This window comes from Eublepharis macularius, chromosome 4, assembly GCF_028583425.1.
Source record: "Eublepharis macularius isolate TG4126 chromosome 4, MPM_Emac_v1.0, whole genome shotgun sequence".
Classification (NCBI taxonomy): Eukaryota; Metazoa; Chordata; class Lepidosauria; order Squamata; family Eublepharidae; genus Eublepharis; species Eublepharis macularius.
In genome coordinates this window covers 146,233,652-146,254,102 of record NC_072793.1, presented here as the reverse complement: position 1 = coordinate 146,254,102, position 20,451 = coordinate 146,233,652, and the positions used below count along the sequence as shown (strand labels likewise).

Sequence of the window (20,451 nt, the reverse complement as noted above, 5' to 3'; positions counted from 1 at the left end):
AAGGATGCAACTTTAAGACTGCACTGTTAATCCTGGGCATTTCCAGTGGTAGGAATCTCTCAGCTGACAGCTGAGAAAGGCATTGCTCTGCCTGAGATCTTGGAAAATTACTATCACTTCAGTAGACAATACTAAGCAAGATGGATCAATGGTCTGACTCAGCATAAGGCAGTTTCATATGTTCAACTACATTTGTTGTTTAGAGCTAGTGTGATGTAACAAGAAAACCAAGAATCTGGTAGCTGAAAAGATTTTTGCACATTTGGGTGTTAAGTTTTTCAGGGCATTATGTGTGGTTACAGAGGGCTGCTGCCACTCTCCTTTTCTCTAGTAAAGCTTCCAGTGACAGATTCTTACCATAGTGCACAGTATTGAATGTCCCTTGAATCGTTCTGCATGACGAATTATCACCACCACACACACCACATTTATCTCTTCTGGCTTTGGAATTGAGCACATGATCACATCCAGCTTGCTTTAGAGAAAGAAAAGTTCAGAACTAGATTGAACAAATATGAAAACAGGACAGAATTTACAGGGCTCCAAATTAAAACCATACATCTGCCAGCGAAGGTCTACGACAGTCTCATTCATTCTTTTCTTTCCAATATCCTCAGTTAAGCTATAATTATAACCATCTTCCAATTAGGGCTTGAAAAATGAGTTTCCTCCAGGCCTGCAATGCGAAGTGCAAAACCACTTGGAAGGAAGGGGGGTGGGTGGGAGGAGGAGGAGGAGGAAAGATCTCTAGAAGCAACATGCAAGATCACAATGTGGTTATGCCACATGGGCTGAGCTTGCACCAAACATAGCTCTTCGTGATTTGTGACAAAGCAACAGAATCTTTGCAACTTCTACCCTGATCTATTTCAACTTCTACCCTAATCTATTTCAATTGTTATGGTGGTTTCAACAGTTCAGAAAAGCAGGGAGAACAAGAAGTCCAAGTCATTTTTTCCCTTGTAACGTTGAACATGAAATGCTTACATCTCTTCCACACTGGATTCCACAAGTGAATCTTTGCAAATCACTTCACAAGGGAAGATACCAAAGATATTGTAGAGAAGTATAAAGGACAAGAAGTGTAAGATACATGTAAATGTCTATTTCTTTTGCTTCTCCACTTTACAGATCCCCAGGAATTCCATAAGGGAGGGATTTCAGTGACCAGATTTTAAAAGCCTATCCTGAACCATCTTGAATTTACATGTCAACTTCAGCATGGATTCAGAGTGAGTCCTTTGATGCCTCCAAGCTGTGGCACAGGGCAATTTCACTGCCAAACACTGGGGTCTGAATGCCTCAGTCTTTTGCCTGTATATTGCATTTACATGGCAAGTGAATTCTTCCCCTCTCCACCTTCCATCCCCTTGCACTGAAATTTCTAATCATTTCATGATCTAGGGCTTTAACAAAACACATCAGATATTATGACAAGGCAGAGGGTAACATGAAACAGAACTCTGAAATGGGAATCTTATAGCCTACGGTAGTTACCAAAGCTCTTTAATTTAATATAAAAAACATGGAGCTTATGCGGGGAGGAACTTTAGAGAAAGTCGCCCTTATCAGAAGACAGCAGAAGGAAATATTTACCCGACAAAGTCCTTGAACACAGATGTCATTTGTGTCTGGGCCACAAGGGGTGCCATCAATAACCCTGTCCCTGAGCTGATAATAGGCTGTGTTTCCTGCCACTCTGCAGAAGAGCTTGCACCTGTCTTTCATTAAAACTGCCAAGACAAAAGGAATCAGGTTATTTTAATGCCAGTCCCTGCCTTCATACGGGTAGAGCCGTCATTCTCTCTCACGGATCAGAATTACACATCCCTTCACTCAAACCCAGGAAACAGATCACCAGTACAGCCTGGGACAAAAAAGTCAATCCTTGCCATGAGTCTTGGGTATCAGGAGAACAACTAATATGGAGGCACAGGATGATAACAGCTTCCACCAGAGAGGGGGGCTTGACAGGAAATAGGGCTATGGAGGTCTGGCAGAATCTGACCCAGAATTTTAAAAAAAAAACAACTTAAGAAAAAATAGTAAACAAGGGTAGGGAGCAGATTGCTGTAAGAAAGAGCCCATTAAAAACTGGTAACTGAACAACTGCCAAAGCTCTGGTGATGACAAAGCAGCCAATCAGTGCTGGCTGTAGGCTTTGGCAGGGACTTTGGGGGCATAAACCTCCTCCTAGAAGAGGGAGCGGAACACAATTCTTTCATGCTACTTTAAGAAGCCTCATTCATACAGGTGAAGCTAAAAGCAGGGGAAAGGTAACGACCCCTCTCCCTCCAACTTCCTTTCCCCCCAAGAAATAGGAGAAAGCCTCAGAGGGAGGGATGCCGTGAATTTCTCAGTGAACCTGTTTGGCAGTTGAACTTATCCTGTTTGACGCTCACGATCCGACTGTTAATCGACCTGCGATATGTTCAGATTGCACTGAGCAATGTGAACGACTGCCAAACCAATTTGCAGCAGCCCTGTTGGTTAGGAGTCAATTTACTGATCAGGGCAAAATAGCTAAATGATAAAAATGCAAAACAGAGAGGAGAAAGAACTTGTTCCTCTTCCCTCCCCACAAAGCTGGCTGGGTACAGGAGCAATACTTGAAAGAAAAGATATCCATTTCCTTCTCTCCACCCCAACTGAGAGATCTTTAGCTGTAGAGAACAGGAGCAATCTCCTTTTATCAAAAGATCGAGCTGACACCTTGGAGTGGGGAGAAGGGAAACCAGCTGGGCTTCTGATCAGCGCCCTCCCCCCAGGCTGAATTTGCTGTGTTTCAGTTTCCAGGATGGGAGATCAGAAGAACCCACATATCAGTTGATCAGCTGAGATTTGACTTCTGATGGATGTCAGAAGTCCATCCCTGTAAATACAAACAGACTGCAAACAGCCAAACAGCCTGTAGATTAATTGGCTGCCTGATCACTGCTGGTGAACGTGAAATGAGCTGAACTGGCAGATGTCTGAACATCCTACTCAGAGGTCCGTGGGGCAATCTTGCATTCCTGGTGGGAGCATTTCAGGTGGGTGATGGGCTCTCTGCTATGATGTAGGTCTTAGCAGATGTCTAATAACACTGATTCTCAGTGCCAGCTGACTTTGCATTCAGTTTTTAAGATAGGAAAGTCACTATCAAATGACTTAATGTTTTACACAATATTCTTGTAAGATTATAGATGCTAAAAATGTCTAGTGATTTTGCAAAATTTTTGCGCAAGAACTTTCCAAGGCATGCTATTTAAACATGTGACAGGGGCTCTCGTGAGACCAATTAGCCACATGAACATTCCCTGGGGAAGTCGCCTCATTATAACCTTTTTGTCTTAGAAATGGCAGAAAGTCATCCCTCAGGAAAGCATATACCATTAAGCAGAAGAGAAGAGGTGTAGATAGCACTACTCGTTGAGATCCAACAACTAGTTAACCAATTTCTTGATGCACTTACTTCCACTATATTTAGGAACCCAGCGCACATTAGGAGGTAGACCGTTAATGTTAAAATGCTTCCCATCAAAGGTGGCACATTGTTCATCCCGGAAATCTTTTTTTTGCTTAGAACAAGGGTCAGTGTTGCAGGATTTAAACTTCATTCTGCGTCCCACACAGTACTTTCCACCATTTTTTGGCCTAAAAAAAATTAAAAGTAGAAAATACACCCACTTACCAACTACAAAATAAAGGTAAAGCTCAAACACACCTATGTTCTTTTATATTTTATATATATAAAATAAAAAACAGTCAGGACAGAGAGGGTATGGGAAGGGAGAAAGGGGATAGAAGGGGAAGGTCAACAAACACTGCTTACAACATTACATATCATTTGATACTACAAGTAGGTGGACTGTGATGATTAACACAAATTATATTCAAGCCTTTATATTCTTAATACACTCAAGTCTTTGTGCTTATTTTTAATCCAATCATAGAATGGAGTCCAGGTCCCAGCAAAGTCCTCTTCCATTTGCCCTTTCAATACTGAGGTCAATTTGCACTCTCCATAATCTTCGCCTCTAGTTCTTCTTGAGTAGGCATTATTTGACGTTTCCAATAATATGCTAATAGGATTCTCGCTGCCGTTACTGCATGTATTATGAAATATTTCTGGTCCTTACTAAATTCATCTGGAATGCAATTCAACAAAAACAGCTCAGGTTTAAAAGCTATTGGGGTCTGTAAAACTGTTTGGAGTGGACCACTGCATGCGCCATTACCAAAAATTTATGTGTATCTTGACAAGTCCTCGGCATGTGGTAAAATGTTCCTGTGTGTTTCCCACATTTCCAGCATCTACTTGACATATTCTTATACATTTTAGCCAATCTATCTGGTTCAAACACACCTATGTTCAACTCATCAGTTTTCGAAAACATCCCTATTCCTTTTAATCTTCCTTTTCATTTACGCTTGTCAAGACTTACAAAAGCCTGAGGCAAGTGGGCTGTTCCTTCTCAACTTGGTCACTGGTAAAACTCCAGTTTGAAAGACACCAAAGCCAGTCAGCCACAATGCTGAATACTAGGTTGCCACAGAAAGACGGAAAGTGCTGCATCTGCAAGGCATGCAGAAGGGCAGAACAAATCCCCCAAAGGAAGGCTGGAGGCCCAGAACAAGAGAGGAAGATTTAAGAACCTTAGCTAACCAATATACAACTCGCCCAACACAGCTATTAGCCGTGAGCTCCATAAAGCTACCCTTTGAATGTCTGCCTGGTCTGCAAAAGCAGAAGAGCTACTGAGCACCTGCCAAGCCACTGTTTAAGGCTGGAGGGTTGTATTCGTCTTGGCGGGTGTCAAATTCTACTGGTCTGGATTACTTGGTGGACAAGGATTTTCAGAGCAGAATATGAGAGCTGCAGAATCCTCACTGGAAAACCACTTGCAAGAACAGATGAGCATTAAAACATTTCAGTGCCCAGTACACGCACCCAGTACAAAATAAATTCTCAAACGTCACCTCATAGATGATGGTGGACATACTTTTCCCTACACAAAAATTACTTGTGTAAGATAAAACGTTATATACTAAAGAACTTGAAAGCTAAGGGATTAGGCAAGATTAGATACAATCTCCACATTATTTTAATCTATTTTTAATCCTCCCCTTCCTCCCAAGAGCCCACAGTGATATACAAGATCCCCTCCCCCCCATTTTGCCAAGGATGGTTGGGCTGAGAGAGAACTAATCAAAAGTGAGCTTCAGAGCAGAGATTTGAATCTGGAACTTCCCTAACCACAGCAGCCTGCTAACTTCCTGGTTGAAATCCAAAATGTGTTCTGCTGAAACATACATCTCTCCATGAATAAAACAGGATTCATTTAATCCAAGAATTAATACTGGTTTAGAAAAAAAATTTCCTTCATACAGGGAAGTAAACATGTTAGTTTGAAGTTGTTCTTACAGAGATACAAAGCCAAGCTTGCCAGACCGCTCACCATAGCAGGGGCTTCAGACAAAAAACGCCCGTGCCCCTGTGCTGATGGGAAAATAGAATCCTTAGAACATGTTATCTTTGAGTGTAAAATGTACAATCAGATCAGAAAAGTCTATATAATGCCTATACTTGTAGTATACCCAGGAAGACAAAGAGCTCTTCTTCTTTCGAAAATGCTGTCAGAGAAGAAAGAGGACGTAACATACAAGGTTGCTAGATTCGGATGGTTGACAATGAAGAGCAGGAGACATTATATTACTAACTAAAGGGAGCTTTCTTAATTTTGTATTTATGTTGGATTAGGTTTTACGCAGTATTGGGTTTTAAAATAATTTTAATGTGTCATTTCACTGTACTGTTTTATTGTCCTGCTGTTTTATTTACCCATAAGTTTTACTATCCATTGTATCTTGCTTGCTGGTCTATGACCGTAATAATAAAATTTGATTTGGCTCACCTTGCTAATAGGGGGGAAGGCACCTAGAAAGGCCAAATGCAGGCCTTAGGCACACATACAAAATGCCAGGTACCCTTACCCTCCTGGTGGGAGGGAGGGTGACCCAGCAATCACACATGCCATTTCTGTCATTTCTGGGAGTGAGAGCATCATGCAGGCTGCAGGAGTGCTCCCGAGTTTCACGCCAGGCTGATTCTTAAAGATTCAGCCTGTTCAGTCCCCAAATTGACCAGGTACGAAGTGCAGGAGCACTCCTGTGGTCTGAACGACACCATTCCAGGAAGTGATGTTGTTGCACTGCACCAGGAGCATGCCCCAGGAGGCCCATTCACCCGCCTTTCCCCCCACCAGACAGGTGTGGGGGATCCTGAGTGTGGGGGGTGCACTCAGGGCCAATTCTCTAAAAATAGTCCCAAACACTAAGTTTCGGGTTGATTTTTAAAGAATTGACCCCCAGCATGACTCATCGCTTCTGTGTCATCCAGAAATGACATCATTTTCTGGCAACACAGGAGCTTGCACAGGTGGAGTAAATGCCCACCCCTCACACACCCGTTTATCCCCCAGGGGACCTGCCAACCCTGTATGGAATCTATACCTAAGTTTTTGAATCATGATCCTCCTAAAAAGAAAGGTTTTATTATTGATGGCACGGATATTTTATTTGAGAGATGGGACCAAAGGCCACATACAGGAAGTTTTCAAGGTAATTCTGTTTTCTGGTGCAATTTTTGCTGTCAGAAGCACTATATTGCAAATTTTGAGCTGTCACAAACTGCATTGGTCTAGATTTTGCTGCCAAGCTATCATCCATCTGCTGAACATTTGCCATAATGAAACTTCTTTCAATAAGAAAGTGTGGGTTAAAACATACAGCTCTGAAATTGATTTTCTTTTCCAAACCTGCCCCAAACCACCCTTACAAATTTTATGAGAGCTTTAAAGATATTTAATGACTGAACATCATCTTTCTTGGAAAGAGAACAAAAACCAGGCCCAGACCTGGCTTTATATACCTCACACAGATAGGAAGACTTGCTTAAGAAAAGAGTCTTATTTCCAATTTGCTGTTACCTCTCTTACCATGCAATCCATTTTAGTAATGAATGCAAGTGGGTGTTTGCAAATCTACCATTCTTATGAAATCAGATTTTATGTAGAGCCCTCTAATAAAGAGATAGAGGCATAAAATTAATCAGGTATAAACCTGAACATTTGAAATGACTGTGGAAGCCCCTTGTAAGATGAAGAATTTTAAACATAAATTATCTATGATCAGATGATTGCCTAGTCTCTTCTCAGGCTCAAGATCCTGGTCATCATCTAGTCTTACTGCAGGGGAACTTTTTAAGATAGAGTACTGCTGCGTTTAAGAAACACAGATTTCAAGCATGATGTAGCTTGTCATGTGTCTTAACATAGTGTAGGTGGGTGACTGCTAATAAAACCCACATTTGTTAAAGTATGTCTTCACTTATTCATTGCAAAAATCAGCAAAGCCACACAACATAGCCCATTTTCAACACAACAACCAAGGAGAATCTCAGTCTGTTTCTATTAAGCACCCAGGCAGTTATCTGAAGATGTGCTTATGTCTTAACACTGCCCGTTTTGAACACCATCAAGATAAGCTCTGGAGGTACGCAGAAATAGAAGATGTAATCCAAGTAACGTCCAGGGATAACGCAGAGATATCAGAAGAGCTGTTCCCCTAGGTAGGGCTCCCTCAGCTTTCTCTAAGGTAGGAGCCAAAAGGGATTCATGGACACTGATGGTCTCCAAAATGGAATGGGGTACATTTTTAAGAAGTCCCCCTCCCCTCATTTCCATTCTGATACCTCTTTAGCTGTGGCCCCCAGGATTAGAATGTTACATTTTCCCATTGCACATTTATTTAGTTAAGGTATTTATATACCACACTTCCCACCATGTGTTTGAGGCAGTTTCTAGATAAAATTAAATCACAGATAAAATAATAGCCATCAACCAAAGCTACAAGCAACAGTACTAAAATGCAGGACAAATGCTATGAGCTAAAAGCAACAGCAGAATATTACAAATTTCAGTAACACTCCTTGTCAGCACCCCTAAACTGGAAAAGGCTAAAAGCTAAACAATTAAAACCAGTGCAGAATCAAAAAGAAGAGTAGATTGAAAAACCTTTACAAGCAATCAAATTAAAAGAACAATCCTGTATCAACTCTTCCACTGCTTGCGATGGCCACAAGGAGGCTGCCACATCTAGTTTGGCCCTGTGAAATCCAATTACGCTGGATTTCATAATGGTATCAGACTTCTCACTGGATCAAATCTCCTTCCAAGAGACTTGCAATGAGCATTCTGACCCAGTGTGAGTCTAAGATTCGATCCAGGCACTTACAGAATCACACGTGCTAAAATGCTTCTGAGAACCTGTCTAGATCCAGTCTAGATGGACTGCAAAAAACCATCAGGAATATTATCCCGGACAAAACCACAGCACACCTCGCTATTGAACTTTCCCACTTTGTACTCACTCACAATTACTTCAAATTTGGTGACAGCTTGTATCTACAGGTTAACGGCACAGCCATGGGCACATGCATGGCACCACCATATGCTAGCATATTCATGGCAGACTTGGAGCAACACTTCCTCAGCTCAACAACTTTCACCCTACTATCAACCTAAGCCTGGACCACTCTACACAGCAGGTACACTTCCTGGATACCACTGTACAACTACATAATGGACCGCTTATACCAGAAACCCACCAACCGATACTCATATCTACATGCCTCCAGCTACCACCCTAAACATACCACTCGGTCGATTGTCTACTGCCAAGCCTTATGTTACAATTGTATCTGCTCCAATACCCTTGATCGGGACTCCCACTTAAGAGATTTACAACAAGCATTTTTGGGGCTACAGTACCCACCAAATGAAGCTCAAACCATCCAGCGTATCATCAGTGATCTACAACCCATCCTGGTAAATGATGCCTCACAAGCCCTGGGTGGAAGACCTCTCCTTGCCTATAGATAGCCCCCCAACCTTAAACGACTTCTCACTAACAACCATGAATCTGCTAGCAGTCACCAGCACAGATACCAGACCCTGCAACAGACCCAGATGCCAACTCTGCCCTCATATCTACCCAGTAGATATATGTACCACTTATCACTGTATGTGTGCTGAAAAGCTATGATTACCTATGATTTCACAGCCTACGTACATGCAGGAAAATGCACTTGTATGTAACAGTCATGTCTTTTCTCCATAAAAATGCTACCCTTGTAGGAATCTCGCTACACTGGAATCAGCCCTGACTTAGCATCTTCATCTCTGTTGGGCTGAAGCCAATTAGAAACGGAGACCCAAAACAGTTTCCTACATTACACAGTACTTGTTAAAGACATTCAGATTTTGGGATGGAGATAACAGCCTATCCTCATTTTTCCAGTTTTTTGAAGGAAGGAACAATGAAATATTGATTCATTTTCAATAGTGAAACAGAATGTACTGTTAAACACTCATGTACTTACTCAGGCCTGTTGCACTCTCGAACAGCATTTTTAATTCCCCCACCACAGCTTCGTGAGCAAGCGCCAAAAGGGCTCCATGTACCCCATGTCCCATCTATCACAGGCAGTTCTCGTTCCCTGGGAACACAATGGCCATACTTGCAGTGCTAAACTCCAGAAATCAGATGGAAGATGGTAGGAGAGAGAAAAAGCAGTTTTACAACATGGTTTCATTGCTGAGACCTGACATTCTAAAACCCTCTTAAGATATACTTTGTATTTGATTGTTTATACACCTTGCTTTAAAAATGTGGCAGCCAAAGCACCTTATATCTTACAACTATGAATTCTTTATCCCAATACCAAATCACAGAGCACAGGTGTACTTATTTAGATAGCTGACCAAGCACTTAGAATATCTGCAAAACAAGCAAGTGGAAGATTCTAAATCAGTACAATTTTCTGTAATTGAACGTCCTGGATGACAACTGCCTTCTAACAGGGGCCAAATTCCTGGATTGAGCAAATGTTGACGTGACAACAACAATAGCTCCACCCCACTGACTAGATCCTCTGTGAACTTACATGTAGACAGAGAGGCACTTCCCTCTCCAACCACCTAGCAAGTACAGAACATCAAAATCCCAGCTAATCCATGATGCGGGAGATTCTCAGCACTAGCATGAGTTTCTGAAACGACATGGCACACCAACATGTCTTAGCTGAGATACAAGAGTAAAACTGGGCTTTCTATTCCTCTAGTTATGGAGGTCATTTTGATACCTCATTCTACAATTCCCTGCATGGTACACAATTGCTTGGATTCTTACATATGTCAGTAAGTCTCTGCAAAATAAAGTCTTAGTTGCTAGAAAAGGTGCTACACATAGGATAGAATCTCCTTCTCCTCCTCTAGCAAATCCACAGTTTCTAGGACTGAGCCTAGTCCTAGATACCAATACTTAACATGTAGTATGTTTCTGTCTCCAAACATGTCTTTACTTTGAGTAAACTGTTTCAAGAAGGGGCCATGAATTCCCACATGGCTCCAAAAGTCTTGGGATTCACGTAGCTGTCTTGGTCAGATTCTGATTGGCAGCATATATCCAGAGCCAAATCAAAAACATGGCTAAAAGCAAGATTAAAACTACAGAAAATACAAACTGCTACGATAAATACTTTGCAAATTTAAGTCCCAAACATACTATTTGATTGAAAGAGTGGATGTCATGGCCCAGTCTGGGCTCAGTGAGAGCGAGGACTCCTCAGGAGGAGAGGGGCTTTGTGTAGCCAGGCAGGACTCCTCGGGAGAAGAGGAGCGCCATGTAGCCAGCCCTTACTCAGCAGAGGCTGGTAATCAGGAGCCACAGCTGCTGGCTAATCGGAGCTTACAGCCAGCAGCTGAGGCAGAGCCACCAGTACTCGTCTCCAGCCCCATAGGGGAAGCTCAGCCAGGGACTGCCAACATCACAGGGGAAACCCAGCCAGGGGCTCACCCCCCCCCCCCCCGGTTCACTTACAGTACACCGCAGACAAAGGCTGAGGCTGGAGCTGCAGGAGAGACAGCGCAGTGCTCGTCTCCTGAACTGACGCCAGCTGCTGGAGAGTGATGATGAGTAGCAGTAGGCTGGAGCCTCAGCAGTTGGCTGTAACCCATGCCTGGCTATAAAAGCTGAGCTGAGGAAACTGCCAGACGTGGAAGCAAAGTGTCAAACTACCTGCAACCACTCTGTGTGCCGTGTACCTTGCTTGTGCCTGCCTTTGGATCTGACACTACTGGCAACCGAGCTTGGACTGCACCTGACCTGGCTCTTGGACTCTGGATGCACTCCTGGCATTTAGTGCATGCTCTGACCACAGTTGGGGCTTCGCTTTCGACCCCTGAACTCCCCTTGGGCTTTGTGTTGGTGCTTGGACTTGAACCACCCTGCTTGGGCTGGCCCAGCCAGTGACACTGATAGACATAACCAGAAGTGGCTAAACTGGGAATTTCTTTGTTAGGAAATTGTTATTATGTAGTTATTTCTTACGGTACGTCCACTGCCCACCTCCTGTTTGGTGAGATGGCTTTTGAATGTTAAAAAAATGTAGCTATAGCTGTATATCCATTCTAAAAATATAATTGTTTCAGATTTTATTTTAGTCATTTTAAAACTTTAGCAAAAAAGAAACACACACACACATAATAAAAAGCTTCAAACACCAACCTCCCCACCCACTCTACAGCAGACTAGTAAGGGCAATGAAAATTAAAGATTAGAGATAACTGAGATTACTATTACAGGCAGTATCTTGCTTCTACAGTAATGTTTTCCCCTATCATTAGTGCAGTTAATAACATTATATAAACTACAGGAACTGCACTGAAATTTTTGTTTCAGAGTCCATAAAAGAATCTTTTATTGCCAAGGTCTTCATTTTCTGAGTTGACAACCTATACCAGTACACCAGTATGTAAAACAGTACTAAAAATCACCCAGAAAAACTACACCGCAGTTCAGATTCTTGAAGGCAATATAGATGGCAAAGCAGCTTGGTGTCAGCTACCCAGCCCCATTCTCCCTTCCAAGTGCTATTGAAAAACGTTTCACAAACAGAGCACAGCCACTAAGGGCAGTGAAAATCCTGCCTAACGAGTAGAGATGGCAAGTATGCTGTTAGACAAGAGCATCTGAGAAGGAAGCTGAATCCAGAGGCAGAACTTATTAGCCTGAATCTTGATGGGGGGGATCAGCATCTGCACCAATCCCACAATATGTGCCTGCATGACAGCAGGAGGGGACTGTCTATCTCGCAGGCACTATTGATATCTCAGAAACGTATACACAGCAGAATACATAAGAGATTTGTCTGTAAAAGCAAACTGCAGGGGGAAACACAAGATGTCAAGAACATAGCTTTGTTAATGTTCCAAATGAAGCAGAAATGAAAGCAATGGGGGAAAGAGTGATGAAAATTCAGATCTATCATCTAATATAGGGCTGCAGCATTCATTCAGTGAATCTTCTACTCAAACACTTTTAAGCCCAATAACAAAGGTTAAATACTGGAAAACTTCTGTTAAAACACATCTTTTTTCAGCTTCTTTGACAAAAACAGCAAAGCCTAAACTAATTGACTCCCAAGTGGTACATGGTCTGTTCTGGCGGTTGAAATTTGCAAGGAAAACAGCTAGAAAGTAGATGGAAGCATTGTAAGCAACACTGGATACAAAGGATTAGATCCAAAATGCTGCCTGTGAACAGATTTTTTCTTGCCTCCCTGCATTCCTCCTGCAGCCCATTGTGCACCTCGAAATAATTCCTGGCAGTCAAGGAGACCTTGGGAATAGTATAAGGTACAATATGGGAGTGGCACATTAGTGGAAGGGAAACTAGTGGAAGTGCCCCCCCACACACACACCGAGTAGAAGTACTGAATTCTGCATGTTGAATCAATTATAGAAACCAAGAGTATTTAATAGATACAGGAGTTAAACTAATGGATCCATAAAATAACAACAATAGCTCTTTCCCTTGCCAAAGCCAATGCCAAACTGCTGAAGAAGAGAATTGCACTTACCTGTAACTGTTGTTCATCGAGTGTCTTCTGTGCAGGCACACACTGAGACTGTGCAGACACAGGCCAGTCTCAGAGAGAGATTTTGTAGCTCTAAAATCTGAAAGAGGGTGTTCCACTTCTACTGCGCATGCGCTAACCTTTTCCCACCAAAAACAGGTAGATAGGTGGAGCACAACTACTTCCCTCAGTTCTCCTAAGTCAACAGAGTAATGAAAAGTTACAGGCAAAAAAGGCATTCACAGCAGGGCAGGAGGGAAGGAATGTGGGCCAGCAAAGAAGACACTCGGCAAACAACATCTACGGGGAACTGCAACCCTGGTTTTGTCGCTGTTCTTCTGTGTAGTCCCACATTGAGAGTATAGCAAGCTAATAACCAATGGAGGAGGACAGGCTGGCGCTGCTGAGGAGTGTGTGGCGCTGCTGAGGAGTCCCCAGACAGGCTGGCGCTGCTGAGGAGTCTGCCAGCAAGCGGCAGAAGAAGGGGACTGTCAGTTTCACACACCCCACGCTAGCTTCAGCCCATTGGCTGAACCCAGTGCAGGGTGAGTGAAACTGACAGCCCTGTTCTGCCACCCGAGTGGCAGGAGAATGGGAGCTATCAGTTTGGCAGGCCCCATGCTGGCCTCAGCCCATGGCATGGGATAAGTGAAACTGACAGCCCTGTTCTGCCGCCTGAGCGGGGTTCCCGGCACGGGGTCTGTCAAACTGACAGCTGTTGTTCTCCTCCCGCTTGGGCAGCAGAACAGGGTTGTCAGTTTGACAGCTGTCAGTTTGACAGACCCCGTGCAGGGAACCCCAAGCAGGGTCTGTCAAACTAACAGCTGTCGTTCTCCTCCCGCTCAGGTGGCAGAGCTGTCAGTTTGACAGACCCTAAGCAGGAGGAGAACAGACCCCGCGTGGGGTTCCCGGGCTGAATCCATGGGCTGAACCCAGTGTGGGGTGAGTGAAACTGACAGCCCTCTTCTCTTGTCCTCTGAGTGGCAGGAGAATGGGAGCTGTCAGTTTGACCGACCCCGCGCCGGCCTCAGCCCATGGGCTGAACCTGGCGCAGGGTCTGTCAAACTGACAGCTGTCTTTCTCCTCCTGCTCGGGCAGCAGAATAGGGCTGTCAGTTTCACTCACCCCGCACCGGGTTCAGATTCACACAGACAACACTAGCCATTTCCACATATCCTAAAAATAGCACCACACTAATTGAACACTGGCAACTTTTTTGCGTGATTTCTGACATCACCGTTTCCAAAAAAGATGCAGGCAGTTGATTTCATTTTTATAGCGTCATCAAAATGGAATCATAACTGCCTGCATCCATTTTGGAAATGGTGACATCAGAAATTGTGCAAAAAAGCTGCCAGCGTTCGGTGAGTGTGGTGCTATTTTTAGGACATATGGAAATGGCCCTTACCTGATCTTTATTATTTAAAGGCCAAGAGTTTTGCATGGTTTGCAGTTATTGATTTAAAAGATGCGTACTCCATACATTCTGATCGCAGGATGTATCTACATTTTCAATGTGGGGGTGAATATCTTCAACACATTCCCTTTGGCTTGGCCTCCGCATCATGGATATTCACTAAGTGCATGGCAGCGGTAGTAGCTCCAAGGACTGCTTCATTTACCTGTATTTGGACGATTGGCTACTAGCAGCAGAGTCCTTTGCACTACTTAATTATCACATTTATCTCACTTCAAACACCATTTCCAGCCGAGGTTTGTCTATCCTTACCTCCAGTCAAAATATATGTTTCATTGGGGCTAGAGTTGACTCCTCCATGGGGAGGGCTTTTCTTCCAGATGATAGGGTGAGAAGACTGCAGTCCTTGGTCCATTTGTTCATTGCCAAGTGTTATCAGTCTGCTGTCTTAAGTCAAATACTGCTGCGTCTCATGGTCTCTACTACTTCAGTCTTTTTTTTTTTGCTTATCTGAGAATGAGACCATTACAAAATTGGTTTTTATGCCACTACAACCCGTGACAAACCATCAACATGCCAAATTATCCTTTCCCAGAACTGTACTCAGATCCTGGAGAGGTGGGCACAGCCTGAGAACTTAACCCAAGGGTGTCCATACCCTTTGGTTCTGGCACAGAGGTAAAGACATCTAATTCTACTGTTCTGGCCATGTATATCATTTGCTCCGAAAATAGGCAATAGTTCTTGTTTGGAGAAGATGATGCTGTGTCACCCACAGCTTCCTCTGGTGATGGATCTGACGCCAGTTCTGAAGTGACATTGGACTGTGAGACAATACCTTCATCTGAATCTGAGAAGGCAGGTGAGTGAGATCAGAACTGATGGGGTGGAACAGGTGGAGCTCCAAGAATGGTAGATGTCTGAACCAAAGGGACTAGAACCAGAGGTGGAGCTGGATTGGTGGGGTTGGAACCAACAAAGGGTCTGGAACTGATGGGATCGGAACTGATGGAAAGCTTTGTAACTGTGGGAACATAGAGGCAGACTGTAGTCAATTTACAAAGTCATGCCAATTGGCCACAGGTGGCGGCACTGGAATCGTAGCTCAAGGGGTGGTCATGTGTGAAGCTGATGGTGTAGACACAGCCTGCAAGAGCAATAGAATGGGTGGTGGTTGCTGAAGGCCTAAGTATTGAGAAGAATCCTGTAAATTTGTAGGAACTGATGTTGGTTCCATAGACTAGGGACTGGTCCTCAAACTGGGAAATCCTTGGTGGGATTATAGTCCTCATTGTCCTCATGCAGGGATGAAGTGCAAGGAGGTGGGGGTTAATGACTTCTTCCTCTATAATAACAGACGGAGTTGAGATCGGAGAGAGACCCTGCTTGCTGTGTGTGGTGGATGCCGGTAGCTTTGATGTTTTAATTTACTCTTCACCTTCTTAGCAGACGGTTCAGAGGTGGCACATTCCTGATGGGTCAGAGCTGGGAAGGGGCGTCTCTTGCATCCCAGAGTGAAAAACTGTTAGTGACTGGGCAGAGGATCACATGCCGTTGAACAAGAATCCGATGGAAGAGCAGCCGAAACTGAGGGATGATGCTCGGTTGGATCTGATGACCTAGACCCTGGAACCGAGGAAGGTGGCTTGGATTGGGATGGTGGTTCTATTGTGGGAGACGACTTCACTGTCAGTTTGTTTGAGCCAGAGAGTACTTTGTCCCACAAGGCCACTTTGAGCCAAGAAGCTCTATCACTTCTGGCTTTTGATGTAAATCTCTGACAGTGCCGGCATCCTGATACACTGTGCACCTCTCCAAGGCAGAGCAGGCAGAGATCATGTTCGTTGGTGTGAGATGCAGGTTTGAATACCCACTGTGCCACAGAAGCTTACTAGATGGCCTTGGGACAGTCACTCCCTCTTAGTCTAGCCTGCCTCACAGAACTTTTGTCAGGAGTATAAAATGGAGGGGAGAATGATGTACATTGCGCAGATGGGATGAAAGAGTAGTCAAACCACTGAGTCCAGCAGTGGAAAACCTCCCAAAGCCATTGAGCTGTGCCCATTTACTGATCCAGAACAAGAAAACTGTTTGTCTGACTTCCTGATTAGTGGTTAGCTGACATAATAGGTCAATAGAACAGACACGCTGAAAGAAAACATCAAATCATTCTGAAATCTAAAAGCATATAAATGATGGAAGACATGCTGCTGCAAGAGATAAGAGAAATCCATTTTCAAGTTAGGGAAGCTTCCTAAAAGTTTTCCCCCTGCAAAACAGTTCAAGATGCTGTTTTGCTGAGAGTTATCCCTGTACTTTATTGTTGGCTGCCTTAGGCGAACTGAAAGGAGCTGTGGTCTACTGAAACTCACTCATAATAAGGGTAAAATAATCCTTCCTCTACCCTCCCCTTTGACAGTGAAATTGACTGGAACACCAGCTATCCACTTGCCAAGAGGGGCTCCAGCCAAACTGCCCTAACAAGCAGATCCCCTTGCGTTCCAGTCTGATGCTTGAAAGCCCAGGAACTTGCAATTAATTCCTGTCCTGGAAACCACAACCCCACAAAGAGCAACCCTGCAACTTGCCTGGCTATAAGTTATTATTTCTTGTTCAGCCAGAAAGCAAAAGAGGAGACAGGGCAAACATAGCTTTAACAAGAGGTGGTGATCGAGAGGGGACCTATAAAGAGAACAAAGCTCCAGGCAAGACAGCCAAAATCTCACTCCTGCAGCATCGTTCCTCTGTGCTCATCAGGGAGGAACACTGCTATCAGCAGCCTTGCTTACTTCCTTGCAAACCAAAGTTCAAATCCATGGATTTTGTTATGGTATCAGGAATGCAGAAGACGTGAGGCTATTCAAGCATTACAGTGCACACACTGCCATTTTTATGCTGTATGCGTGTACAGTTGTTCGAGCGAATGAATTTCAATTTTGAATCTATGAACCAATACCCTGAAAATTCCAGATTGCATATCACACATACCAATGTACTCTCATTGAATGAACACACTTCTTGTTATGAGAATGATATAATGATATAATGTAAATATTCATGCAATCTGCATATGCACAGAATAAAGCACAAATTGAGTGCATGTGTAGACTGGATAGCTGAAAAGAGCTACAGGAGTTTGCTTCAATTACGTAGACATCACTAGGAACACAGGACAGTCAACAAAAACAAAGGTCCTAGATAAAATTCCACCCCATCAATTTCCCATCTTTAAGCATATAATTCCTCTTGCCCCACGACTTAATGACACGACATTATGCATTTCTCACCCCTGCACAGCAATCAAAGCTATTAAGCAGAGTCAAGAAAACGAACACCACAGAGCTGCTGTTTATAACAGCCGATTCTTCTGTAAAAATTAAGCAGAAGACTAGCGGCACCTTAAAGGGTAACAGTGTAATCCTAAAAAAAGTTACACCCTGCTAAGTCTATCAAGGTCAATGGCTTCGAAGGGTGTAACACTGCTTAGGATAACAAAATTTATTTCAACATGAGCTTTTGTAAGGCTGGTGAAGTGAGCTCTGATTCATGAATGCTAATGCCAGGTGTCCTCGTGCCTTGGCTTAGTGGGTGGGTGGGTGGTGGTGGTCTTTTGGGCCTCTGCAGCACTCTCCAGATGTTTTGTTAGCCAGAATCACAGTTTGGAATGTGTGTATCTGATTCTGAGGACTCAGGACAAAATAGGGACTTTGTAGGTGTATCGCCCACCCTGCTGCCCAAGAATTGATCTGTCTGAGGTGACAGAGACGATCTTGGACTTGGCATTGAGCACCCCAAGGCTTGGTGTCCCTGGAAACTTCAATATTCATGCCAAGGCTGACCTAACAGGAGAAGCTCAGGACTTCATGATTGCCATGATAACCATGGGACTGTCCCAGAACATTCTGGTACTTACTCATACAGCACGTCATACACCCAATTTGTTTTTATTCTGGGGATAAAGAATTTTCCACTCTGCTCTTGCCATCCATTATCTGGTAGGATATAGACTCAGACAATCAGAACCTCAGTAAGGGTGGGGAGACAATTAATATGGTCCGCCTCAGGAGGCTGATGGATCCAGAGGGGTTCCTGACTGTCAGTAGGAAAATCCTGTCAGCAGTTGGTGAGACCTGATGAAGCAAACAAGGTGTTTCGAAGATTACAGCCCACCATTTCCAGTCTTGCCCTCATGTCTAACATGCCAGGTTGGGTTAATTAACTGGGTCCAGGAGGTAATAAACGACTATCTGTGATACAACTAAGGGTCAATTTGGAAACCAAGTGCTCCGTGCTTTTAACCAGATGCACTTGGTCTGAGAAGCTTTTGTTCTCTGTTATCTCCTCAAAGCCATCCAGTGGGGAGAATGGCACTAATTAATTTCAGAGTTTGGCGGGGGAAGAAAAGAGCACTAATATGACAATTCTGGAAGATTCTCTAAAGTGAGACATTCTATTGGTTAACATGAGTCATATGGCAGAGCACCTAGAAATCTATACCTTAGCAGGTGTCAAGTGTGAAAAACAGTCTTTGGCACTAAACCTCTTTGGCCTATGGATCTTCTTATGAGGCACTCCCTGCATCTCTACCAAGGGTTAAATATTATTGGGCTTGAATGTTCTGCTACTGCTCAATCAATTGATGTACACTGTGGAGTGAATTAACAACTGCTTCAGGTACCAACTGCATTGTTTAGGACAGCTAGTTTTATTGTTTTGCTGCTTAAAGATCCACTGAGACTCTTCTGGCTTTTAATTACTTTGCTTCATTGTTAATTAATAAAGATTTCTGTATATCTAAGCAGTAGTCTTTATTTCTGAGTAAGACTTCCTTACTTGACTAACTGATTCCAGAAGGTGACGCTGAGGGGCTGCAGCTTGGCCCCACAGCATTTGTGAAACCACTGGGAGAGGCCATCCAGGGATTTGGAATGAGGTGCCACCAATGTGAATGATGCCCAGCTCTATTTCTCCTTGGCAGCTAAGCCAGAAGGGTCTGTGGAAGTCCTGAACAGGTGCCTGGAGAAGGTAATGGATAAAGGGAGAGCCAATAAACTGAAGCTCAGTCCAGAAAGACTGAGGTGCTGCTGATCAATGGATAAGCTGATAGGGACTGCAGAGCTTCCTGTCCTAGAGGGGGCAGTGCTCCCCCTAAAGGAAGAGGTTCGTAGCTTGGGGGTGCAACTGGATCCTGGCCTACAACTGGAGGTGCAGGTCTCTTCCGAGGCACACAGACACTAACTCTCATTGGCTCAGCATTCCACCTGCTCCCATTGGCTATTTCTCAGGAGAAGTGGAACTGGAGCCAGTCCCATCTGTCATACCTTGTTTACTGAATGTTACCAAATTTTACTGAATTAATTTGGTGGCTTGAGTTCAGAATACCAAATCTGATTTGGTATTGCCTATTTTGATCCAGAAAAGCCTAATTTTACCAAATCAGCAAAAATGCAGCTTTTTTTCAAATTCCATACATGAATCACACACCCCTACTACCCAACACACCAGTTGTCTGCCTCTCAATCCCTGCTCTCTATGCCCCCATCCTCAAAGATGAAGTAGGGGGTGACTAGGGACAGTGTGGGGGTGTCACCTTGCCTTTAGCATGCCTTCCCCCTTGAGGCTTGTCTGGTGCCTAATTTACTTTCTTTTATGAGCCAGGCCAAAACACATCTTTGTATCCAGGTTTTTAAATTAGGATTTAATTTTACTAGCTTTTTATTGGTCGGCTTCTGTTTTATTGGTATCTTTTATGCTGCTTATGTTTTAATGGATTGTGTTTTAATACTGTGGTATTTATTGTAAGTCGCCTCAAGTATGACTCTAAAGAGGAGGCATAGAAATATTCTAAATACAGATATAGAATGAAAATTGTTACCCTTTTAAAATCAACTGGATTTCTAACTCATTTTGCTACAAGACAATAACACAATTAGGCTGTTTCTGTATTGGGCAGGCAGCTGGATTAGATGATCTGTAAGGCCCCTTCCAGCTATGACTATGCCTCTGAATTTATGATTCTATGACTACCCCTCTGAATTTAGTTCTTCTGTCAGACTCCATAAGCATCTCTCAC

General features: G+C 43.6%; 1 protein-coding gene across 1 annotated transcript in view; it reads right to left on the bottom strand.

The window, feature by feature from the left end:
- The window catches only part of ADAMTS9 (ADAM metallopeptidase with thrombospondin type 1 motif 9), a 173,563-nt gene that overhangs the window by 102,471 nt on the left and 50,641 nt on the right, over window positions 1–20,451 (bottom strand). The window contains exons 12-15 of the mRNA XM_054976014.1: window positions 9,425–9,570; window positions 3,455–3,636; window positions 1,597–1,733; window positions 358–475 (exon numbers count right to left, since the gene is read on the bottom strand). Of these exons, the coding sequence (XP_054831989.1) occupies window positions 358–475; window positions 1,597–1,733; window positions 3,455–3,636; window positions 9,425–9,570 (583 nt within the window). The remainder of the gene's footprint in view (window positions 1–357; window positions 476–1,596; window positions 1,734–3,454; window positions 3,637–9,424; window positions 9,571–20,451) is intronic.